Below are 19407 nucleotides of genomic sequence, written 5' to 3' on the forward strand. Positions count from 1 at the left end.
AAGTCCACGTCACTTAGACTTTCATTGGCAGCTATTTTGTCCCATTAAAAAGTTCAAGACAGCAATTTGTGAATCTTGCTCAGTCAAGTAGAACTGTGGAAAAAAGGAGTTATTTTGAAAGTCAATTAATTGTGGTCTGTCAGAGTGCTCCTCATTCAGTTTTTTTCCAGGCCTTGTCATGGGCTCACATCCGTCAGCCCCGTGTTTCCCAGGCTGCTATCAGATGCCATTGCATTGAAAATAATGGGTTTATTCACACCATTTATTGGACTTTGTGCGGTAGATGCATTTGTAGATCATTTTACGGTGTAACAATTCCATTTACATAAAATACAGGCAATTATGTGAATCCAGCCAAAGCACTAAGGAAGAGGGGGGGAGGAGCCACCATTAAAATAACAAAAGCTAATTGAAAAGAGTAAGATAATTTAGGTGAAAACATCATCATGAGCAATTCTTGATCCTAAATTAGTTCAACAGAACTTTAAGGAGGCGAGTTAGTTGCATTTTGTCCATGTTTGTATTAAGCTCCTTAATGTTTTTCAACGTAAGAAAAGAATTTGTACTTTCTACAGCACCTACATTCCATTTTAAAAATCAAGTTGTTCTTGGTGGAGGAAGAAAGGGGGTTTTTTTGCTTTAGGGTTAGGTGTTTCCCCCAGTTTAGAGAGTTTCCACATTTGTCTGTAAAGGAATGTTGTGCCTTAGAAGCCTGATCATGCAAATCCTACTTTTATTCTCCTGACTGCAATAAGATAATTCATGTATGGTTCCATTTATAAAAAGTCAAAAACAAAGTTTTAGATCAAATTATCAGCAACACTTTTGAATGGAGTGTAGCAGTTTCTCTTTGGGAGTCAGGAATATCATTCTGGCAAAAGTAAATCTCCTAGGATTCAAGTCAAGCATTCATTTTGTGTGAAGCTGCTGCTGTAATGCCTGGTCTGACAGCAGACCTGGAGCCCCTGTATTCCCTGTTGGCCCCCAGTTCATTTCAGGTATTTGCCTATGGGTGACAGTGAGAGTATTCCTTTAACTAGTGAGATATTATTTCCCTGAAGATAGAGCAATGGCTTTCTCAAACATTACTAGGATTATATCCTGAGACAGAATTATAAATATGCTAAGTATGACTATACTAATTACAGGACCATGAATTACATCTCTCCAAATTATCACTGCGGCGTACTGAAACCAAAATTCATCACTCCGAAATGCAGAAAAGCATTTAGAAAAACTATAAATATTCTTAACTCTAACTCTCCCTGACTATTTTCGAAGCCTTGCTAGATTTCAACAGAATGAGATCAAGACCATTAAAAAGGGAGAAAAGAGAGACTCCTGGTCAAGGACAGAAACAGAAAAAAAAATTATTCCTCTTCCCATGTTGAAGTTAAGCACACAAATCTCAGTGCAGAACGAGCTCCTAGGAGAGGTGTTAAAACATGGGCTCTCTCACTGACAGCAGAAGGTATTAGATACTTGAGTCGGTGGCAAAGCTCGGGATAAACCCCCGATTTCAAGACTCTGGCAGGCAGCTCCTATGCCTTCCCGCTAGACCTCTCAAGCTCCCCGAAAGCCACGACTTTGCCATTTCATACTGTGACAGAAGACTTATTGTCCTACTTTGTTATACAAACAGGGTTCTTATCCCTTTGTTTGAGACAAAAGTTGAGCTTACATTTCAGCAAAAAATATTGAAGCATTTACCTTAAAAATAACAATAGAATTGCAGAAAGGGAGCGAATGAGTCAAACCTCAAACAAAGGGAATAAGCCTGTATTCATGTAATTACTTTCCTACAGAATGGTGCATTGAAAATTCAGTGCATTTGAAACTGCACAGAAAAGGCAAGGTAGACAGGAGGAAAAGATGAGCTGCATTCAAAAAGGGCCAAATCCACCCTGGTGTAAGCAGGCAAAACCTCATTCAAATCAGTCAAGATGACTTAGTCTGCAGTGTCTATTCGCAAACCTTTACTTCATGGTGTTGCTCCAGGCATTCAAAGACTCATTCGAGATTCTTGCAGCTCTTTTGTCTTTCAATGAACGGGGGGAAACGTCCCCTCTTTTGATTCTCTATCTACACATCAGGCACCAGTCCAGCAAAGAACAAAGGATTAAGTGCATGAAGAGCCCTGCTGCTTTATGAAACGTTACAGGTCAGAAGGGTTATGGAAAAGGCTTCACTTCCTTCCTGGAAGATGCCGAAAGACTTAAGCTTGCAGTGCCAAAGGGGAAAACGTTCAACGTGCTTTCCTCAGTAAAGAAAATTCATTAGGTTAAATTCAACGGCAGTAAAGAAGATCACTTGTTTGCTTGCAGTTGTTCACAAATGTGCTTTGACTATAACTTAGGTCTCCCCTTCCCCATACTAAGTCTAGCTCAAATCTTAAAGTTGGCACTAACGAGAGCTGGCATCCAAATTCCACCGAGAACTGTCTCTCATTGCCTCAACTCTCCATATGTGAAACAGTGATAGTATTTAACCCCTTCGGACCCAATTTTCCTGTATGCAGAGTTGGAGAAATTGATCCCCAAAGACTGGAAAAAAAAAGCAAAACAAAAAAACAACAACATGAAGATGACCATGAAGATGCTTTTGGCATCCTTACTTTGTTTTAGGTACCTGTTCCCTGAATACATGAATCACTGTGCTTTGGTAAGGTTGCCTGGCCCTATTTATCAGTCTTGAAAGGAGGAAAATCCACAGAATTTTTGAGAAACAATTGAATGAAGAATTTGTTTAGTGGCTAAAAGACGCTTTCTCTTCTATACGGTTCTTGAACATAGAATGACAAACTCCTGGGACGTGGAACCTCCTGTAACAGATCTCTGGAACTGTACTGATAACGTCTCCTTTAGGATGCCTAGGACTCTTTTGAAAGGTTTTATCATCTACAGAGAGAACAAGCCACAGAACAGATCTTACATGGAAGATCGCTGCTTTATGGAAGATGCTGACTCTAACCAGCTGTAGCTTAAACTCCTTATTGCTGTTCTTCCCCTCTCTTACTCCCAGTCCACCCTTCTATCTTTATAAATTGCCTTCATTTTTTCTGGTTTGAATGCTTCATGCCCTCAACACAATTGGTCTCTGCCTGTTCTTTTGCAAGGGGGGCAAATAAAGCAGCGTGGGTGAACTCGGGAGACACTCAGTGACATACGTAACGAAGCAATGGGCATTACAAACTGCTTGCACAATATGTTTTGTCTCTGTTCCACCTCTTGTTGTCCGAGATGACTAAAATGAGCACATAAATGCAACCGTTGGCTCCTATTACGCATAAACTAACACAGCCAGCGCAAGGAAGATTATTCCCCTTTAGCTTTTATTCTACCGTGTCTAAAGAAAGGACTCTATGGTTCAGTTAGAAACTACGTGAGGTAAGATGGCAGGGGAAGAAACATTGCTTGCTGCCCTCCAAACTAAGTAGTTGGAAAACTACAGTGTCACTCGGCTGACAGAGCTTAAAACACTGGGAGACAAAATTAAAATGCCCTGACCTAACCACAGTTCCCTGCTGCGATAACGGCCGTCCACCTTGTCACACTAACAAAGTCATTGAAATTAAGAGTGTATGACCCGATAGCGTCATATGCTTTACTGCTCTTCCACTGATTCAATTTTTCCATCTTCTCCCAGCGGAAACGCTAGCTGCTTTGCCCCACTGTTGCTCATGTCTGTATCTAAACAGCCTCTGCCTTGATGGAAGCTGGAAGAAATTTGGACCAAATGTAAACAGCAGTAGCACTAATGTAAACAACAGTAGCACTACTGATTTTAGCACAGCAGAACTTTTTTCGAGTGTGGTCACTCTATACATTACATGTTTTCCCCAGAAAAGCCAGAATATTTGTTTAAAATCCAAAACAAATTAAAACAAAAATATTTTCTCCCAAAAAGCTTTTTACCCCACCACTTGGAAACATTCAGGTATCACCACTCGTTCCTGGTATCGTGATCGTTAACTCTATGCAATACCGGGAGATTACAGTCAAATAGAATTAATATATCCAACATCCGTGATCTCTAATAAGCTCTTCATTGTTCTCACTGATTGCAAGGCTTTCAGGTCACTCACTGCAAGGCTGACAAGTCCACAGAACTGTAGATTAAATCACCAGATCACATGTGTGTTTAAGTATGTTGTTTCCCTTCACACTGGGTTATTTTAGTTTTGCAACCGCTCATTCACTAAGCTACTTATTTGCTTTAGAAAGAACGTGTTACTCCAAAGGAATGATGCTCTATGAAAGCAAATATTATGACATTAATGCTATAAGAAATGGCTAAGGCCCCTTTAAAAGGCAAAAACCCACACAAGTTTGACGTATACAAATATACAAAACAAGAAGAAATGCAGTACCTCCGATCTATATTGAAAGAACATATTCTATCTCATATTTACAGTGCAAATACCAACCAAAGAGCATTCCATTTAAAATCTCAAATGTAGCACTGATCTCCAGCTCTCAAGACGCAAGTACTCGGGTATCCCTGTACAACCTCCAAGGCTTCCCAACAGCCAGTTTGCTTAGGTCTTTCCTGTTGAGCACTAAGCAATAACTAGAGCTAGTTGTGTGGGGGAATAAGTGAGATTGTGTTTTACTTTGACAAGACGCAGCTGTGCCCTTGAGGTTTGTTACAAACAAGTTTGTGAAACTTAGAGGCAGAAAAATAAGGATGAGATTGGATACATCCCTGAAAGAGGAATTTGCGTGCGCCAACTCGAAGAACCAATAAGTAACGCTGAAGAGACGCGTGGACGCAAGACAGTAGCCAATGAAATAAGTTTTGCCTGCTCGTGAACACTAGATCATATTATAAAAGGGATAGATTGTAAAAATAAAGTGTCTTCGCTTGTCTTCACCTAAACTCATATGCGGAGTCCGTGATTAATTGCCACAGTTGTGGGCCCAGTACTACAAACACCAAATATTACATTCTCACACAGAAAACGCTACAAACATTCTTGTTACACAAATACAACCGAAGCAAATAAATAAGCACAGAGGATTTGTAAGAGTCATTGAGTGACAACAGGGCCTGATAGCATATAATCCCTTTAACAACTGAGGAAGCATGCAAAAAATAGAGCAGAAAACACAGCACCTGGCACATGCCTACCCTCCATCATTTTTCACCCGTTTCAAATTTGGTTCTGTTTTGACAGAAAGAGGGGAAGATCCTCCTATATTACTTCTGGATTACAAAAGACAAGAATAAAGACAAGCATCTATGTTTGTGCTGGGAGCTACGATGACTTCAGACAACGTGCAGGTCCACAGCCAGGGACCACTCCGGTATTGCCTACCGAAACGGTAGTAATCCAGCGTGGATGCGGCTGAATTTTATTCCAAGTGTGGGGTAGCGGCATAAGTCATTCAATATATTAGTGACAAAAGAAAACACCCCACGCCACATCTGAAGCCTTCATCCGTCTAACACCAGGTCGTAGGGTTCATTGAATCAATCTTGCGCTCTGTTCCCTCATAAATGTAATTTGTAATCCGCACACTTGGTATCAAAAGCTGTTTGTTATCAAAAGCTCCCGTCTCGAGGCCAGCAGTCCTACTAAGCACTTCTTAAAATAAGCACATTCCCAGCGTTAATGCCATGAAGCTCCAGCAAACAGCAAAGTGGCACCTGGGACAGGTTAGCAAAGAGGAGAGGGGAGGACAACCCAAAAGTACTATAGTTGCTCTTTTTATTTAACCTCTCCATTTTAAGAGCAGCTTCTTGCACTTCCAGCAACTGTCTTGAGGCCTTGGGTTCCTGATTAATTTAAATCCCTGCTGAACATGGGGTTTAGGCTCCTAAAACCCACTCAGGTGTTCTCAGCGATGGTACTGCCAGGGGCTGGGGACACCCGCGACCACAGTGCATACATCCAGGACCAAGCTGGCTGCTCATGGAGAGACAGAGCTTCTCTTTATATTGCGGTGTTTCCTCCCGTGCCTACAAGATGCCCCTCACAGTGGAAATCTGAAAACATACTGCATACCGCCGAACAGTCAGCGAGCTGGCAGAAGGACCTCCCTTGCAACGACAAACCCCTCAGCCCAAAACAGCTTCTGTCACTAGGGACGCACTGGCAAGGTCACCGATACCGGGTGCCACCTTGGATCTCCCCAGCAGCGGAGCCCCGAGGCTGGCCCTCCTCTTACCTTGGACCAGTGCCATCTTTTTGAAGTCGGGGCCAGCAGCGCTCTGGTTGCTCAGCAGCTCATACTGGAAGCTGGCTGTCCGGCAGCTGATGTCCCTCTGCGGGCTGGCCTGCAGGAAGAGGGCCACTCGTTGCAGCGTGTGGGCACTGAAGCAAGACACGTGGTGGGGCCGAGCCCCTTCCGCCTCGCTTACCACCAGATGCAGCTGCCCAGTACGTTCCACGTAGATGCTGGCACCCTGGAAGTCACTGGGGGGCTTGATGCAGACAGTGGTGTGCCGGGCACTGGAGAGGCTGGGCTCCAGAATGACACACAGCACTCGTGCCGGGTCCATCCATTCCAGGGAGCCCTCAGTGCAGCACAGATGGACCTGCTCCCAGCTGAAACCACTGCCGAGACAACACCATCAATCCATCACTAGTGATACCCACAGCACAGGCAGAACGGAACAGCCGTCACCGCCATGCCAGCTGCCCAAAGATCCAGGTCCTACTCCCAACTCTGACTCTGCCCTAACGACTCTGAGTTAATTTGCTCCAGCTGGGCTGCCCTCCCCACCCCACCTCTGCAGCCATGGGGAAGAGGGGGGATTGCTCACAGCTGGTGCTGCAGGGGAAGGAGCCTCAGCCCCTTTGGCTACCGGCAAATCCGTGCTCGGATGCCTGCAGCACCCAGAAAAACGACAGAGGGCAACTTCTTTCTGCTAAATAGCAACAAAAACTTGCTGTAGGACAGGACTGGCCAATGCTCAGCTCTCCAGAAAATCCCACCCGCAGGTGGGCAGGGGTGAGAGCCACTGACTGGCAGCAGGAGCTGCACAACGAGTACTGATTTTATGCCTGAAAAATTGGGTTCAAAAGCCTAAATTGCTAAAATTATTTTTAACGCTTCTGATAAGAATTCATCAAGAAAACGTCCCTAATCAAAGCGGGCTGTGCTGCCCCTGCTTCTGAGCTCTTGCTCAAGCCGAGGCAATGTCATTACTTTCAGAAAAGTTACTTTTGCTTATGTCACTTATGAAAATCAAATCCGTGACAGCAGAATTAGGTAAAAGGAAAGGAAAAGACAAGAAAACGCAGCGGAAAGGGATGCAATCTGTGAGAAAGCCTTGTTGCGCGTTCTTCTGTCGGTCAGAAAAGAGAAACCCCCCGGCTGCTCCCTCGCTGCAGCCACCCGGGGAGAACCCCGGCGCCTGCTTCCCCGCGGGCAGGGCTATAAGTGGCGGCGGGGGGACCGGGGGCGACCGGGGGGAGCCGGCCGCCATCCCCGGATCGCTCTGCCAGAGCAGCGGGCGGCTGCGAATAAGAACCCCAACCCTGGAAGAGGCGGGGGCCGGGGTACAATAGCAATGCTTCGCCATCGCGCCTGCCGCATTTCGGTTTTCCAGCTGCTGTTTCCATCAGGTGGGCCAGGCAGCCCCCCTTTGCCTTTAAAATATTGAAAAGTGGTTAATAATAGTTCCGCATTGTCAACGTAATCAAACATCAAACGACTGATGGAAATTCAATAGTTCCAACTTGTGCTGTCACGAGTACCTGCCAGGGGCCTGCGCGCAAGGGCCTGCAATTAGCACGCTAAAAGCCCGGCTGTGCCTGCCGATAATTAGATTTCTATATGCATTGCCCTTTCCACATTTCCAACGAATGACATGGGGAGCTGCTCTTTTGCAGGTCTGAGAGAGCGAGGCCCTTTTCTGCGGCTCCTAAGCGTGGAATCGTGATTTTGCAGCGGGCTGGGACAACGGCCCTCGGTGCTGCCAGCGGCACCGGCGAAGGCCCGCAGGGCACTGCTCCCCGCTCAGCGCCCGCCTCGCCGGGACTCTCCGGCCATCTGTTACCTTGTGGTTAGCAGCGTGTTCTCACATTGCCTACGGATGCACAAGGCAAGAGAAGCAGAGTTTGTCTGTTGCAGTTCTGCAATCCAGGCTTTTCCTTAAGAGGAAAATGTACTTGCTAGAGGAGAGACCCTGAAATCAGAGTTTTAGCCCTCAAGTGTCTAACACCGGACTCCCTGAATCTTACTTGGACCCACACACAACCACTTTACTTCTCATTTACCAAATACTTTACATTTTTACTTTCGTTATCAAAAGACAGAAACAGAATTTTGGTCTTGACTTGTGCTTTTCCAAGATCCCGCGTTCGTCCCCGCACGTACCTGCGGTGTGACTTCCGACACGGCCTTAGGCTAAAGCCTGGCTCAAGCTGGTGCTGTGCACGGCTCGCTCCAACAGTGCTAAAAACATTTAAAAATTGCATTAAACCTACATCTTGTATTAACATGAGTTAACATGATCCCCAAAGCTCTGTGAAACTATTGTCTTATCCATCTAAGAAAAAACCTGCCGACTATCTATGCTCTGCCCCCATCCTGAAAGGAAAACACCACACAAATAGTCTTTAAAAGGTTTGACTGCGGCATAATATGGGAGCTGAGGGGCCAGAGCCCGTTCTCTCTTTTGTGCAAATGAGACGGGGGAACGGAGGCGAGGACTTGGGGAAGGAACTGACGCTGAGGAAGCGGCCCCACAGGAGGATTTATTCACTTCCGAAAGCCCAAAGGGACCCATCTGCTGCCGTCAGGAGAAAGCATTGAGCCACTTGCTCTCTGACCGCCTTCCAGCAGCGCGGCTCCCGTTGGGGGAAAGCCCTCTGCGTGTTTTGCTGACTCGTGCTCAGCAGCCCTCCCGCCTCCGGTTTATATTAGCACCACGTAACACCAAAACATCTCCCGTTACAACTCTTATTTAGAAATTGCTCTTTGCAGATAAGAAATCAGTAGGCCTAGTTCCCCCCTTAGACTAAATAAAGAGTGTGCATCACAAACTCTTTTAAGCTCCCAAATCACTGATAACATCGGTGAGAAGGAACAATCTAGACATTTCATCTTACTATTGAAGCCTGGGGTTTTTAAACCATTTTAAACACATCTATTATAAAGCCATACAAACTCAGCTTTTCCCTGGGGGCGAATACCTCCAGGAGAAGGATGAACCAGAAGTGGGCAAGCAGCTGCTGAGACATCGCTGTAGGTCACCAAACAGCATCAGTTTTACCTCTGAATGACGTTACCGTGCTGTCTAGACATTTTTCCATGTATCGGAGGTTTGAAATGCTTGGACGTGGCAGCAGGGATCTCAGGCAGAAGCACGGCTGCAGCGTTCAACAAAATACAACCCTGTTCTCAAAACGACCAAGCTTATCATACTGCAGCCCTCCAAAAGCCAGGCAGTTATCGTCATCACTAGGGTGTTACAGAGTTGACAGCCCACATTTGCTTTTATGCATAGTGAGGAACAGGAAAAAGTGAGTTTAAATACTTTAATCCACACACTTTAATCTACAGAGAAATACAGTACAAATAGCAAGACAACAAAAAGATGCATTAGGAAATTCAGTAACAGAGTCAGTGCTGTGAAAAATCTGTATTTACAAACTTCTATGAAGAACAGGGAGCAGATGTTTCTCAGAAGAGTCTTCTGGGAGCTTAAGTCACAAGAGACAGGCCACGGTACAGCTGACTGAAGACAAAACTTTTCTTCCGTTCCATCTGTGCCGATGCGGAGTACCTCCACAGAACCGGGTGGAGTTCTGCGGCTTCAGAGTTGCAGCTTCTCCCAGACAGAACCCGGCCCGAGTACTCAGATAACACGCATCACCCGCACGCAATGACGCGAGTGCACGTCACCGTTACGGGGGCGATGGCATTATCACCCGCTTCAGACATACTGGACGAAGCCAATGAGGGTGCAAACAGAGACCTTCACGAGGCGTTCCACAGTCACGCGTCCTGTGCCTACGCCGCAAAGAACGAACACGCTTCCCAGCTTTTATGACTAGGAGTTTTACAGTAATGCTTCCTTATCCTCCCATTTCAGCCCGCCTTCTTTTAAAAAACAAAGGAAAAACAATTTGGGATTTGAAAGCATCACCTGATGTCAAGAAAAAAAGTAACATATTTTGGCTTTAGACATTTATATTGGAGGTCCAACATTATGTTGGCTGGTTATTTCTTTGCAAGTCAGATCTCGTATACTTTACAGCTGGGAGCATTCAGGTTTGCTCTGAGTTTTTGTTCTCTAAGAGAGGCAGGAATGGTGCAGACAGCTTTTGCTTATGCTTGGGCACTAACTAATACCTATCTCAAACTGCACCATAAGGAAACAACTGTTCTGTCCAGAGTAGTCCCATCACGCCTTCCTTATGCTTCCGGGGGAAAACCAAAAAAATACTGAATCCCAGTTGTCACCTTTCTTGGTTGAAAAAAACCCTAAGATGTTATAAATTCTGCTTTTTGATCTATTACTTGCATTTTAAGCTCATTTTTTACCTATTTAGTGCAACTTCAGAATATAGGCATAAACACATTCAATACAAATCCCAAGTCACAGCATCACAGTAGTTCCAAGCTACAGAATAACTTTTTTTTTTAAACTGTTAACATGCTGGTATTTTCTTGAAAGTAGTTATTACTAATTTAAAGTTACAACTCTTAAAAGTAGCATTTTTACAGTATTCTGATCACTAGTTACTAAATAGAAATAACTACTATACATATTGAAGTTACAAGCTACAAAAATAAAAATACATTCTGTTTAACTATAAAAATCCTAGAAAGAGAAGACGGCTGGCCGTACTCTAAGGATGACAACAGTTGGTAGCAGACAAAATGGCTTTTGAGGGATGTAAACTTTGAAGATACAGAACGCAATAAACTCAACATAAGTTTCCACTGACTCTTAAAAAGAAAACGATTTTCGTGCTGAAATCCACAAACAAGTTGGAAATGAAACAATGCAACAAATGAATTACGTACAGCCATACGAGTATACAGCACGGTACGCAGGGCAGTATTAACAAGAAACAGAGTAAAATTTTGAAAACGTTCATACTTTTGAACAGGTAAGGGCCAGATCCTCAGCGAATGTAAACCAGCATAACAGCGCTAGGTTTAGTCAAGGCATGTGGCTTTACTCCTGCTAGAAGTCTCTCCCTGAGATGCCCAAAACCTGAACTGGGTATTCAGCATTCTTAGCGAGATCAAGACATTTTGGTCATGCCGTGCTTTGAAAACTGTGGCCTAAATGAAGTCGAAATGCAAAATGTGTAAATTCTCTCAATTCACCTAATTGCTAAATGAACAAGTGCTCTCTGTTGTCCCATTCCTGTGTTCAGGAAGCAGCTATCATTTCTCGGAAAAAAAAATCAGAGCATTTTTAAATAAGTGGTTCACATTCAACACGCTCAGTTATGCCACTAGTACTTTTAAATCTGAAGATATCCTAGTTTACTCCTAACTGAAGGGTCAAATCTTTTTTCTTTTCCAAAAGGAAGAAAACTGCTAGTAAACGGTATGAAATACAGAACAAAAAAAGGATTTTCAGTTAGAACACATGCAAAGATTCTTAAGTGTCCTACTCTTACCCATAGATTAACTCACCAGGATACAGTGGTGCTCTACCAAAAAGCATTTGTCACCAAGTAAAAAAGATTAAGTATTCTAACATTGATACCATTATGCTGTTCACAGCTAAGGTACAGTGCTTTAAGTGGTTTTTAACCAGTGAGATACAATAACACACGCTATAAAAGCTGCGAGCTTCAGTGCAACATAATGCAAAACGAGAAGGAACTGGCCAAACTGAAACCAGAACCTTGAATGATCAGTGCTCAGAACCTGTGGAGAATGGGGAGGTTCCTCCCCAGCAGCGAAGAGCAAAAGTTGTACTTTCAGAATAGTTCAGTGGGACTGGGAACCTTTGGAGTCCTTTCTAATATCTTCCAGGTGTGGTGACGGTGACTGAAAAAGCCAAACAGGTGGGTTACTGTGCAAAGAACGAGCTGTGTGAAGGCATTCCCATTTTCTTTTCTGATAAGCTAGCTGGCATGAAGGATAAAGTAGACAAAAGAGAAGCTCACTATCCCGATTTCAGCAGAGCTTTTGATACTGTCCCAAATGACATTTTTAGCTGAAAGTGAGCCAGCATAAAATAAGCAATTAAGTGACTGAGGGAAAGAAATACTGAGTAGTTGTAAGCACTAGCAAGACAAAATGTATGGGGGAACAAATCCTCAATCTGAATCAGCTGCAGTTATACAGAAGAAACTTTTAACTTACTCCTGCTATAAGCATTGCCTCAACAAGATGATTTTCTCCAAGTGTGTTCAAACATGGTAGCATTTGCTTTTGCAACCAGGAGAAACTCAAGTCTGTTTTCTGAGAGCAAGTACTTAAAGCTTCTAACTAAAGTAAATGGTGTTTCAGACTACTTAGTGCCTGACAAAAGCAAGACCTGGGAAAAAAAAAAACGTATGAAGGGGCAACATCAAAAGTGAACATTAAAAAAAAGAAGTATCAAATGCATGAATTATGCTATATAGTCTTTACATTATGAAGATGAAATGCAATTCATAACAGTGCTAGCTGAGAAGAATGTTCAAATTTGAACATAATTCCAAATTAATTTGAAACAGAAATATCACCATTGCAGTAGAAAGAAAACACAAGACAGTAGTAGACACATTGCAGTAGAAAGAAAACACAAGATTATGTTATTTAATAACTGCAATAATTCCAAAGTGCTCTTAAAAGTATGCTCTAAGTACTAGCCTAACCTGCTTTAAACACCAGGAACAATACACATACTTAGGAAAATAAATACGTAAGTGAATGCCATTCACCTCAGCTGTTTTTGAGGACGAAGAATCCAAGTTTGGCCTTCAGTTTAAAAAGTCCAGACATGGAGAAAGATCCAAAATGCAGGTGGCATTTGAAACAGTTCAACACTGCTATGAACTGCTGAAGTGAAAACAGAAAGTAAAACAAAGCCTACGACAAGAAGTTCTATGCGCATGAAAACATGCATACACGCTCTCGCAACGTGGGTGTAAACAAGCGAGGTCTGAGCAGGGTAGGAAGCCGACTCACAGAAAGGCTCTGCATACAAGTTTAAGTTTTTTGTATTGCATGTCACAGGATTGAGAACCTACAGTAAAGAAAGTTATCAGAATCTGACCAAACTTCAGTTAAACTAGTGTATGCAGCAATAAAACTTAAAAATAAACGTTGTGAATTCACTTTTGAGTGCTTGACAATTGATGTTATGATTCACCCCGCACATTTTACACAAAGGTATACTGTATGAAGACTGCCAGAAGAAACTATTCATTATTTGTCTTTTGGAAACATCGCTTTCACTATTTTTCCCAATGTTACTCATTAACAGGGTAAGGGAAAAGTCTTCAGCGCTGGACGTGAGATCCGGCTGCAGAGTACCCTCTTCTGGATAGAGAATGCACTGCGGGATTTTCAGGTTTCCAATCTGTTTTCAGAAGAGCTACAGAGCAGCTAATTGTGCTGGTGCTTTATGCACCTACAACATTAAAAAAGCATGTAACAGTTTTACGGTCACAACACGCATGACAACATTGAGCAGCTACAGCTATATTACAAATTAGAAAAGGTCATTTATGTTAGCATTAGAATCTGGGAGCCCATTGCTGACATTTACTGTCTGCAGCTGGACTAAAACTTAAAATGGTTCCATAAAAGTAACTCAAAACAGGCTTCAATCCAATTTGCAACATACTGGAAAGGAGGACACATTGAAATCAAAGGACAGCCTGTTGAAAACAGCAAGACTTCCCAACAGATTCCAGTGCTAACACTGTATGTTTAAAAAGAACTTTTTTTTTGTCGTGCATATGACAGCTACGTATAGTTACAATAGAAGGTTGACCCCATGTCTGGTTGGGAACTGGACACTTCAACCTTACAGAATATTCTCCATACCATAAGTACAATTTTACGAGAGGCTTCCCCATGCTTACAATGGCTACGCTTGCTACCTATCATTTGCTGCAATCACTGACAGTCAATTTGTAAAACACCAAACTTCTTCACTTCCATATGCAAGACGGGGAGGATCTGTCCAATACAAACAAGACCATTTACCAGGGGGTGTCCCAAACAAGCACCCAATTAGACGCTACTTTCCCTTCTAATTCTCCATTGTTCCTTTTGGAGAAACAAAGGATTTACACTTCCCAAAGAGGATTTCAGACAGTTAGGACTGGACTCCTAGCAAGCTGCAGCGGTAAGCGGGAGGATCTCGCCTGCACAAACATAGTACACCACCACTGGTACCCACTCAGGCAAAGCACAAGCGGAGAAGCCAGCTCACCTACTGTAAAAAAGGGAGGCTTTCAAAGTCTTGGCATCAGTTATTTTTTTCTAGATGTCAGGAGTTCAAAGAATGAAGTTTTTGAACAGTCAAAAGTTCTTCGGCTATAAAACAATTTGAATAATCATCTGCTCCACTTCAGGTAATGCTTTAAACTGTATTATGAATAGTTTAGATCAGGTAGCCAGTGGTGTCGTTTCTCTTGAGAAAATACTGCCTTTCATACCCTGCTTTTCCAGACGCGACATTTGCTTGTAAACAATACTTACGTAAGAACCATAGCATAGAACTTAACTATTTTTAGGATGCTGATGGTTACAAGTTATTTAAAAAAAAAATTAATAACTTAACTAGTAAGATTTTTGAAACTAATACAAATTGAACATCATCACTAAAAAAAAAGGGTAGCGGATTTATCTAACATAGTATGGTTTGGGTTATTTTAAACACTTTGTACATAGATTTAAATATTAATTTTTTCTCTATATTTACATACAATAAAATAATTAAGATGAGGTGTATAAGGCTAATGAATATGGAATTTACAAATGGCTTCTGCTTTACAGTTCATTACACTCTAATCACATTTTCAGGCAGCTATAAATTCACTGATAACCAGTAGTATTTAAGATCTAGTACATACACTTTCTACAACGAATACCATCAAGTTAAAAATGCTCTCCAAAGAGGATTACAATTGAAGGTTTTAAAAATACTGACTTTGCCAAGGTTTCATAAATTATTTTAAAATATAAATAGTTCATTCACTGTTAATGCAAATGTCATTTTACAGATTGCTGAAAAACAATTTCATTTTACAAAGCCTAGAAACATAGCCTACTTTACCCAATGGTATCGCTTTCAGTTAGCATAAAGAAAAAAAGGGGGGAAAAAAAATAAAAATTGGGGGAGTTCTGACAAAAGCAGCAACATTCAAAGTTCAGACCAAGGCTCTCAACTTCTCTTATGATCTTGGCTTATGCATGATACATTCAGCGTAAATTCTCTTCCTAATTGGAAGATCACCTTCAGTAACTCAACTGGACTTAAATGAATTACTTGGTGACAAATTTTAAACCTCAACTCATAGCTCTCACCTGCTGCAGGCTTAAAATACCTACAACAAAGAAGAAAAAAGGAAGCAGATTTTTACTTCTGTTAACCATGAAGGTGTTTTCACCTGAGAAGCTTTTAACCTGAGAAGCTTCAGATATGCCAAACTGACATTTTCCATGTACTGTTGTATGTGTTCTTAACCTCTACTATCAGTATAGATCACCAATCTTTTTCTCACCCTATATTCATATGGGAAATGAAGTTTCAGGTCCAACAAGATATCTTTCACCCCCTAAGAGCCAGTCAGAAAACAAATGCTTCCATGCTTTTTTTCCACAATCAAATTCTACACGTGAACACCAGAACTTGCTAACCTCTGCAAACGTAGCTCTCCATCTCCACACTTAAACAGTTAACAGACTGACCACTAACTGTTAAACAGTTAACAGACTGACTACTGATCGTTTTCAGGTGATTATGAAGGAAGATCTTTCACAAGCCTTTAAAAAAACCCCACATTTGCCAATCATCATTTCTTTAAAACCCTCCTGTAAGCAGCTAAAAGAGACAGCTCCTTTCTCCAAGTTTTCCTCCAAAAAGCCTCCTCAAGAACTAAGATGTTACTATTAGAGAGACAGAGAACTAGACTAGAATTAGTCCCTCACTGAACTGAAGCAGTCAGTCACAGGATCATTCAGTGCAAGTCATGGTACAATTATTTTGAAGTTGTATCTTGGGTACTCAGGACCTCAGGAGTACTCTGTCTATGGCTTACAAAGCCACTGAAAAAGGTCATTCACTAACAGAACATTTCCAGAAACCTTTGGTCCAAAAGCATCCTTCTTGCTAACCACCTGCCCAAGAGCTCCCAGATCCTCTGCTCTCCCAGCCAAGCCTATCAGATATGCACTGCACAAGCAGGCACACCAAAAAGTATTTGTCCTGCTCCCAAGAAGAGATGGCAGCCAGGGGCAGGCTGCTGTCAGAAAATCAGCCCACATCCTACTTCATCTGTTTTTCTGTTCTGGAACCATTTTGGGGAAGAGGGCAGGTGGAAGCAGGCCAAACTCCTAGCTGTTCCCCTTTCCAAGGGTATCAAGCCTCTTGCATACTATACTGCGTACATGCAGCAGATCTGATGCCACAGCAAGGAAGGGCTGCAGTATCTGTCTGCTTCCTGCCATTGGGGTAACTAACTCCTCCAGCTAGAAAGGCTGAGTATCACCACCAATCTAAAAGGCAAAACACTTGTGGTAATTCAGCTGTGAAAGTTTTCATGAACATGAAAGCATGGCTTTTTCCTCAGCTCTCGTTCATTCACAAGTACGAACCGTATGGCATACACCTTAATCTAGATGAGGCGTTCTCAGTATTTTTAATGAGCTGAAGTTCATCACTGTATTGCGTGAAATTCCACAAAACCTATACGTCTTCATCCGTCTGTTCTCTCACGTGGTCCTGCTCAGACATGCTGGAAGCTTCGTCGTCTGTTTGTTCACCCGAGTGATACAACATCAGTGCATGTGTCTTATGAGTTATGGTAACAGTGCAGGGCCCCTGAGCCCACGGCTCGCCATCCACCTGCATCGGCATCTTTGAACTCTTCAAGATCAGCTAGTATTAAATAGAAGAACACACAATCACAGCAGTTCAGAGTAGCTCTGAAGATACCTTTTACAACTACGGTATACTGACGCTGCACATTTTCAGCCGGGCCAGGGAGAAACTTAGTATATAATTAGTTGCACTCATAGGCCACCAACCACAGCAACAGGGGACTGTGAATTATGACATAATTAATTTTTACTAAGCAAGAGAAACATCTAGCTCAACCGCAAACTGCAACTTCGGATCAGACAGTTGAGCGCTTGAGATTCTATACTGTGTATTAGAAAAAATTTGGGGAAACAGGTTCATAAACACCACTTACCCTCACTGTATGTGCCTGCCCTAGGCGAACAGGATTTGCTAGTTTCACCTGAATCTGTGCACAGTGGAAAGAACCATGAACACCAACAACTTCCAGAAGTCCGTCATCATGTCTACAAGTTAAGAAAGGAGACTCTTTAGTGATGCTCATGAGCTGCAGAACACCTGTCCAAATATTACACAGTCCTTTTATGGCTATTCCTGTAGAGGCAACAAATGTTATTCTACAAATATGTTTAAACTACCTGTTTGTGCTGGACAGCAAACCAGCCTGAACGGCAAAGGAAGCCATACAAAAACGCAAGTATGGAGCAATACACCACCTGCTACACCCTAGCTAGCTTCTGGAAATTATGGATATATGACTTTCCAAGACTCACTGCGCACATTTAAGGCCCACGGTGGATTTCTCTTCCATAAATTTGTACAATTCCCTATCTTTTCACTCAGTTATTAATCTACAGGAAAATCTTTTAATGGCTTAATTTTTTAGATTTTGGTAAAAGACTTGCCCACATATTTTTTTAGAAATTCAGGATCATAAGCCTTGTAATAGAACTATGAAGTATATTTACATACATGGCTTCTGAAGAAGGAAGTCACAAGAGGGAATAACTAATGTACCCACCTATTCTCCTCTTTAGTATTGCTCCAGCCAACTTACTCAAGCATGGGAGTCAAATTTTTGGCTTGCTTTGTTTTTGCTTTATATTTTAACCTCTATTAAGATGTGTTCTTTTATATTCTGAAATGGACGTACCTTCTGCTTTTTGAAGGCTACCTTTATTTTTAATAGCCTTCTACAACGCTATTGCTTAATCATGCCAGATATTTTGAGAAGGTCTTAAAAAAAACTTGATGTGTGGGATGCACTTAGTTGAAGTCTCTAACATGAGGAAAATAAAAAAATCTGAGATAGCCTACTGTCACAAGGAATCCTTCTGACTTTCAGACAAGGCTGGCTACATAACCACAGCCTACTGGAGGGAATTGCTTACACTACAAGAACTGTTAAAAGGAAAAAAAAAATAAAAAGATGCACTGGGTACCTCGCCAAGGGATAAGGTTCATCACCCATTCCTTCCCAGAGCCTACAGCCACCTCCCCAGTATCCAATATTCAGGACAATGATGCCTTCCAAATTGGGCAACTCGATTCTCTCACCATCCAACTCTAGCTTTAAAAGACAAAGAGAAGTTAATTACTGTGGATCAAATGCAGTACTCCAACATAAGATAGTTATTCTCTTTATGCATTTAATAGGCTTCCACTTGAAAAAAAAAAATGGCCCGGTACAAATAGAACATGTTTTCTTTTCATACTTTAAATAAATGACTTCTGATTTCACAAGATATCCTAAGCTGTAATAAATTTCTGTTAATAGAGAAAAAAAAAAAAAAAGGAACTCTCACTTACATAAGTGTCTGGTGCAAAGGCAAATTTTATCTGAATATCAGTACTTGAGCTCATAGAACTGAGTCAGGGCCAGAAAAAAAAAAAATTAGGAATGTTCAGTATGCTCAAAGACATGAATTCCATGAAGTAAGCTGCAGATAGCAAAAGGAATATCAAAAACACTCCAAGTCCAGAGCCATCCTTATACAAATATCATATAGATATAAACTGCAAAGTTTTTCCCCTTTTCTTTCACAACGTAAGTTTCTACACTCCACTGATTGTCCAGAGAATAAGCAAGTTAAAAAAAAAAAAACTTACCTCAACCTTTTTGTTAAGATCTTTACATTCTTGTACTAAGCAGTCTTTGGTTCCATAAAAAAAATAAACAGCCTATTAAAAAAAAAAACAGGGAGAACAGAAAACACTGTTAGAAAATGACAATACATATGAAGACTATTTGAAATATTCATGTATAATTATTGTTCTGCAAACCTTATCTAAAATTCATACGTAACATATCTGCACATCCTTCAACTAAGCTTTCTTCATGAGATAAGCTACAACTTGCACAAGAAACTTGCTTTCCACTTTAAAAGAAAATAGGCAATGTCCTTAACCCATTAAGTTTCAAAGCAAATGAGACATTCTAAACAAAAGCTGGACAGCATACTC

At 41.9% G+C, this 19407-nt stretch overlaps 1 protein-coding gene across 5 annotated transcripts in view; it reads right to left on the bottom strand.

The window, feature by feature from the left end:
- DGKE (diacylglycerol kinase epsilon) overlaps positions 1-19407 on the bottom strand; it is a 40425-nt gene that overhangs the window by 13524 nt on the left and 7494 nt on the right. The window contains exons 8-12 of one of the 5 annotated variants that reach the window (XR_015703333.1): positions 19054-19125; positions 18387-18514; positions 17339-17450; positions 12851-17022; positions 8387-8405 (exon numbers count right to left, since the gene is read on the bottom strand). Coding sequence is in view for 1 of the 5 variants with exons in the window: in XM_087751170.1 (XP_087607296.1) it covers positions 16831-17022; positions 17339-17450; positions 18387-18514; positions 19054-19125 (504 nt within the window). In the remaining 4 variants the exon portion in view is untranslated. Of the gene's footprint in view, positions 1-8386; positions 8406-9303; positions 9323-9476; positions 17023-17338; positions 17451-18386; positions 18515-19053; positions 19126-19407 lie in introns of those variants that run through there. The other 4 variants (XR_015703331.1, XR_015703330.1, XR_015703332.1 and 1 more) reach the window with 4 other exon arrangements.

The sequence above is a fragment of the Nipponia nippon genome, unplaced genomic scaffold (assembly GCF_047370975.1).
Source record: "Nipponia nippon isolate SJK-2023a ecotype South Korea unplaced genomic scaffold, ASM4737097v1 scaffold_14, whole genome shotgun sequence".
NCBI classification, from domain to species: Eukaryota; Metazoa; Chordata; class Aves; order Pelecaniformes; family Threskiornithidae; genus Nipponia; species Nipponia nippon.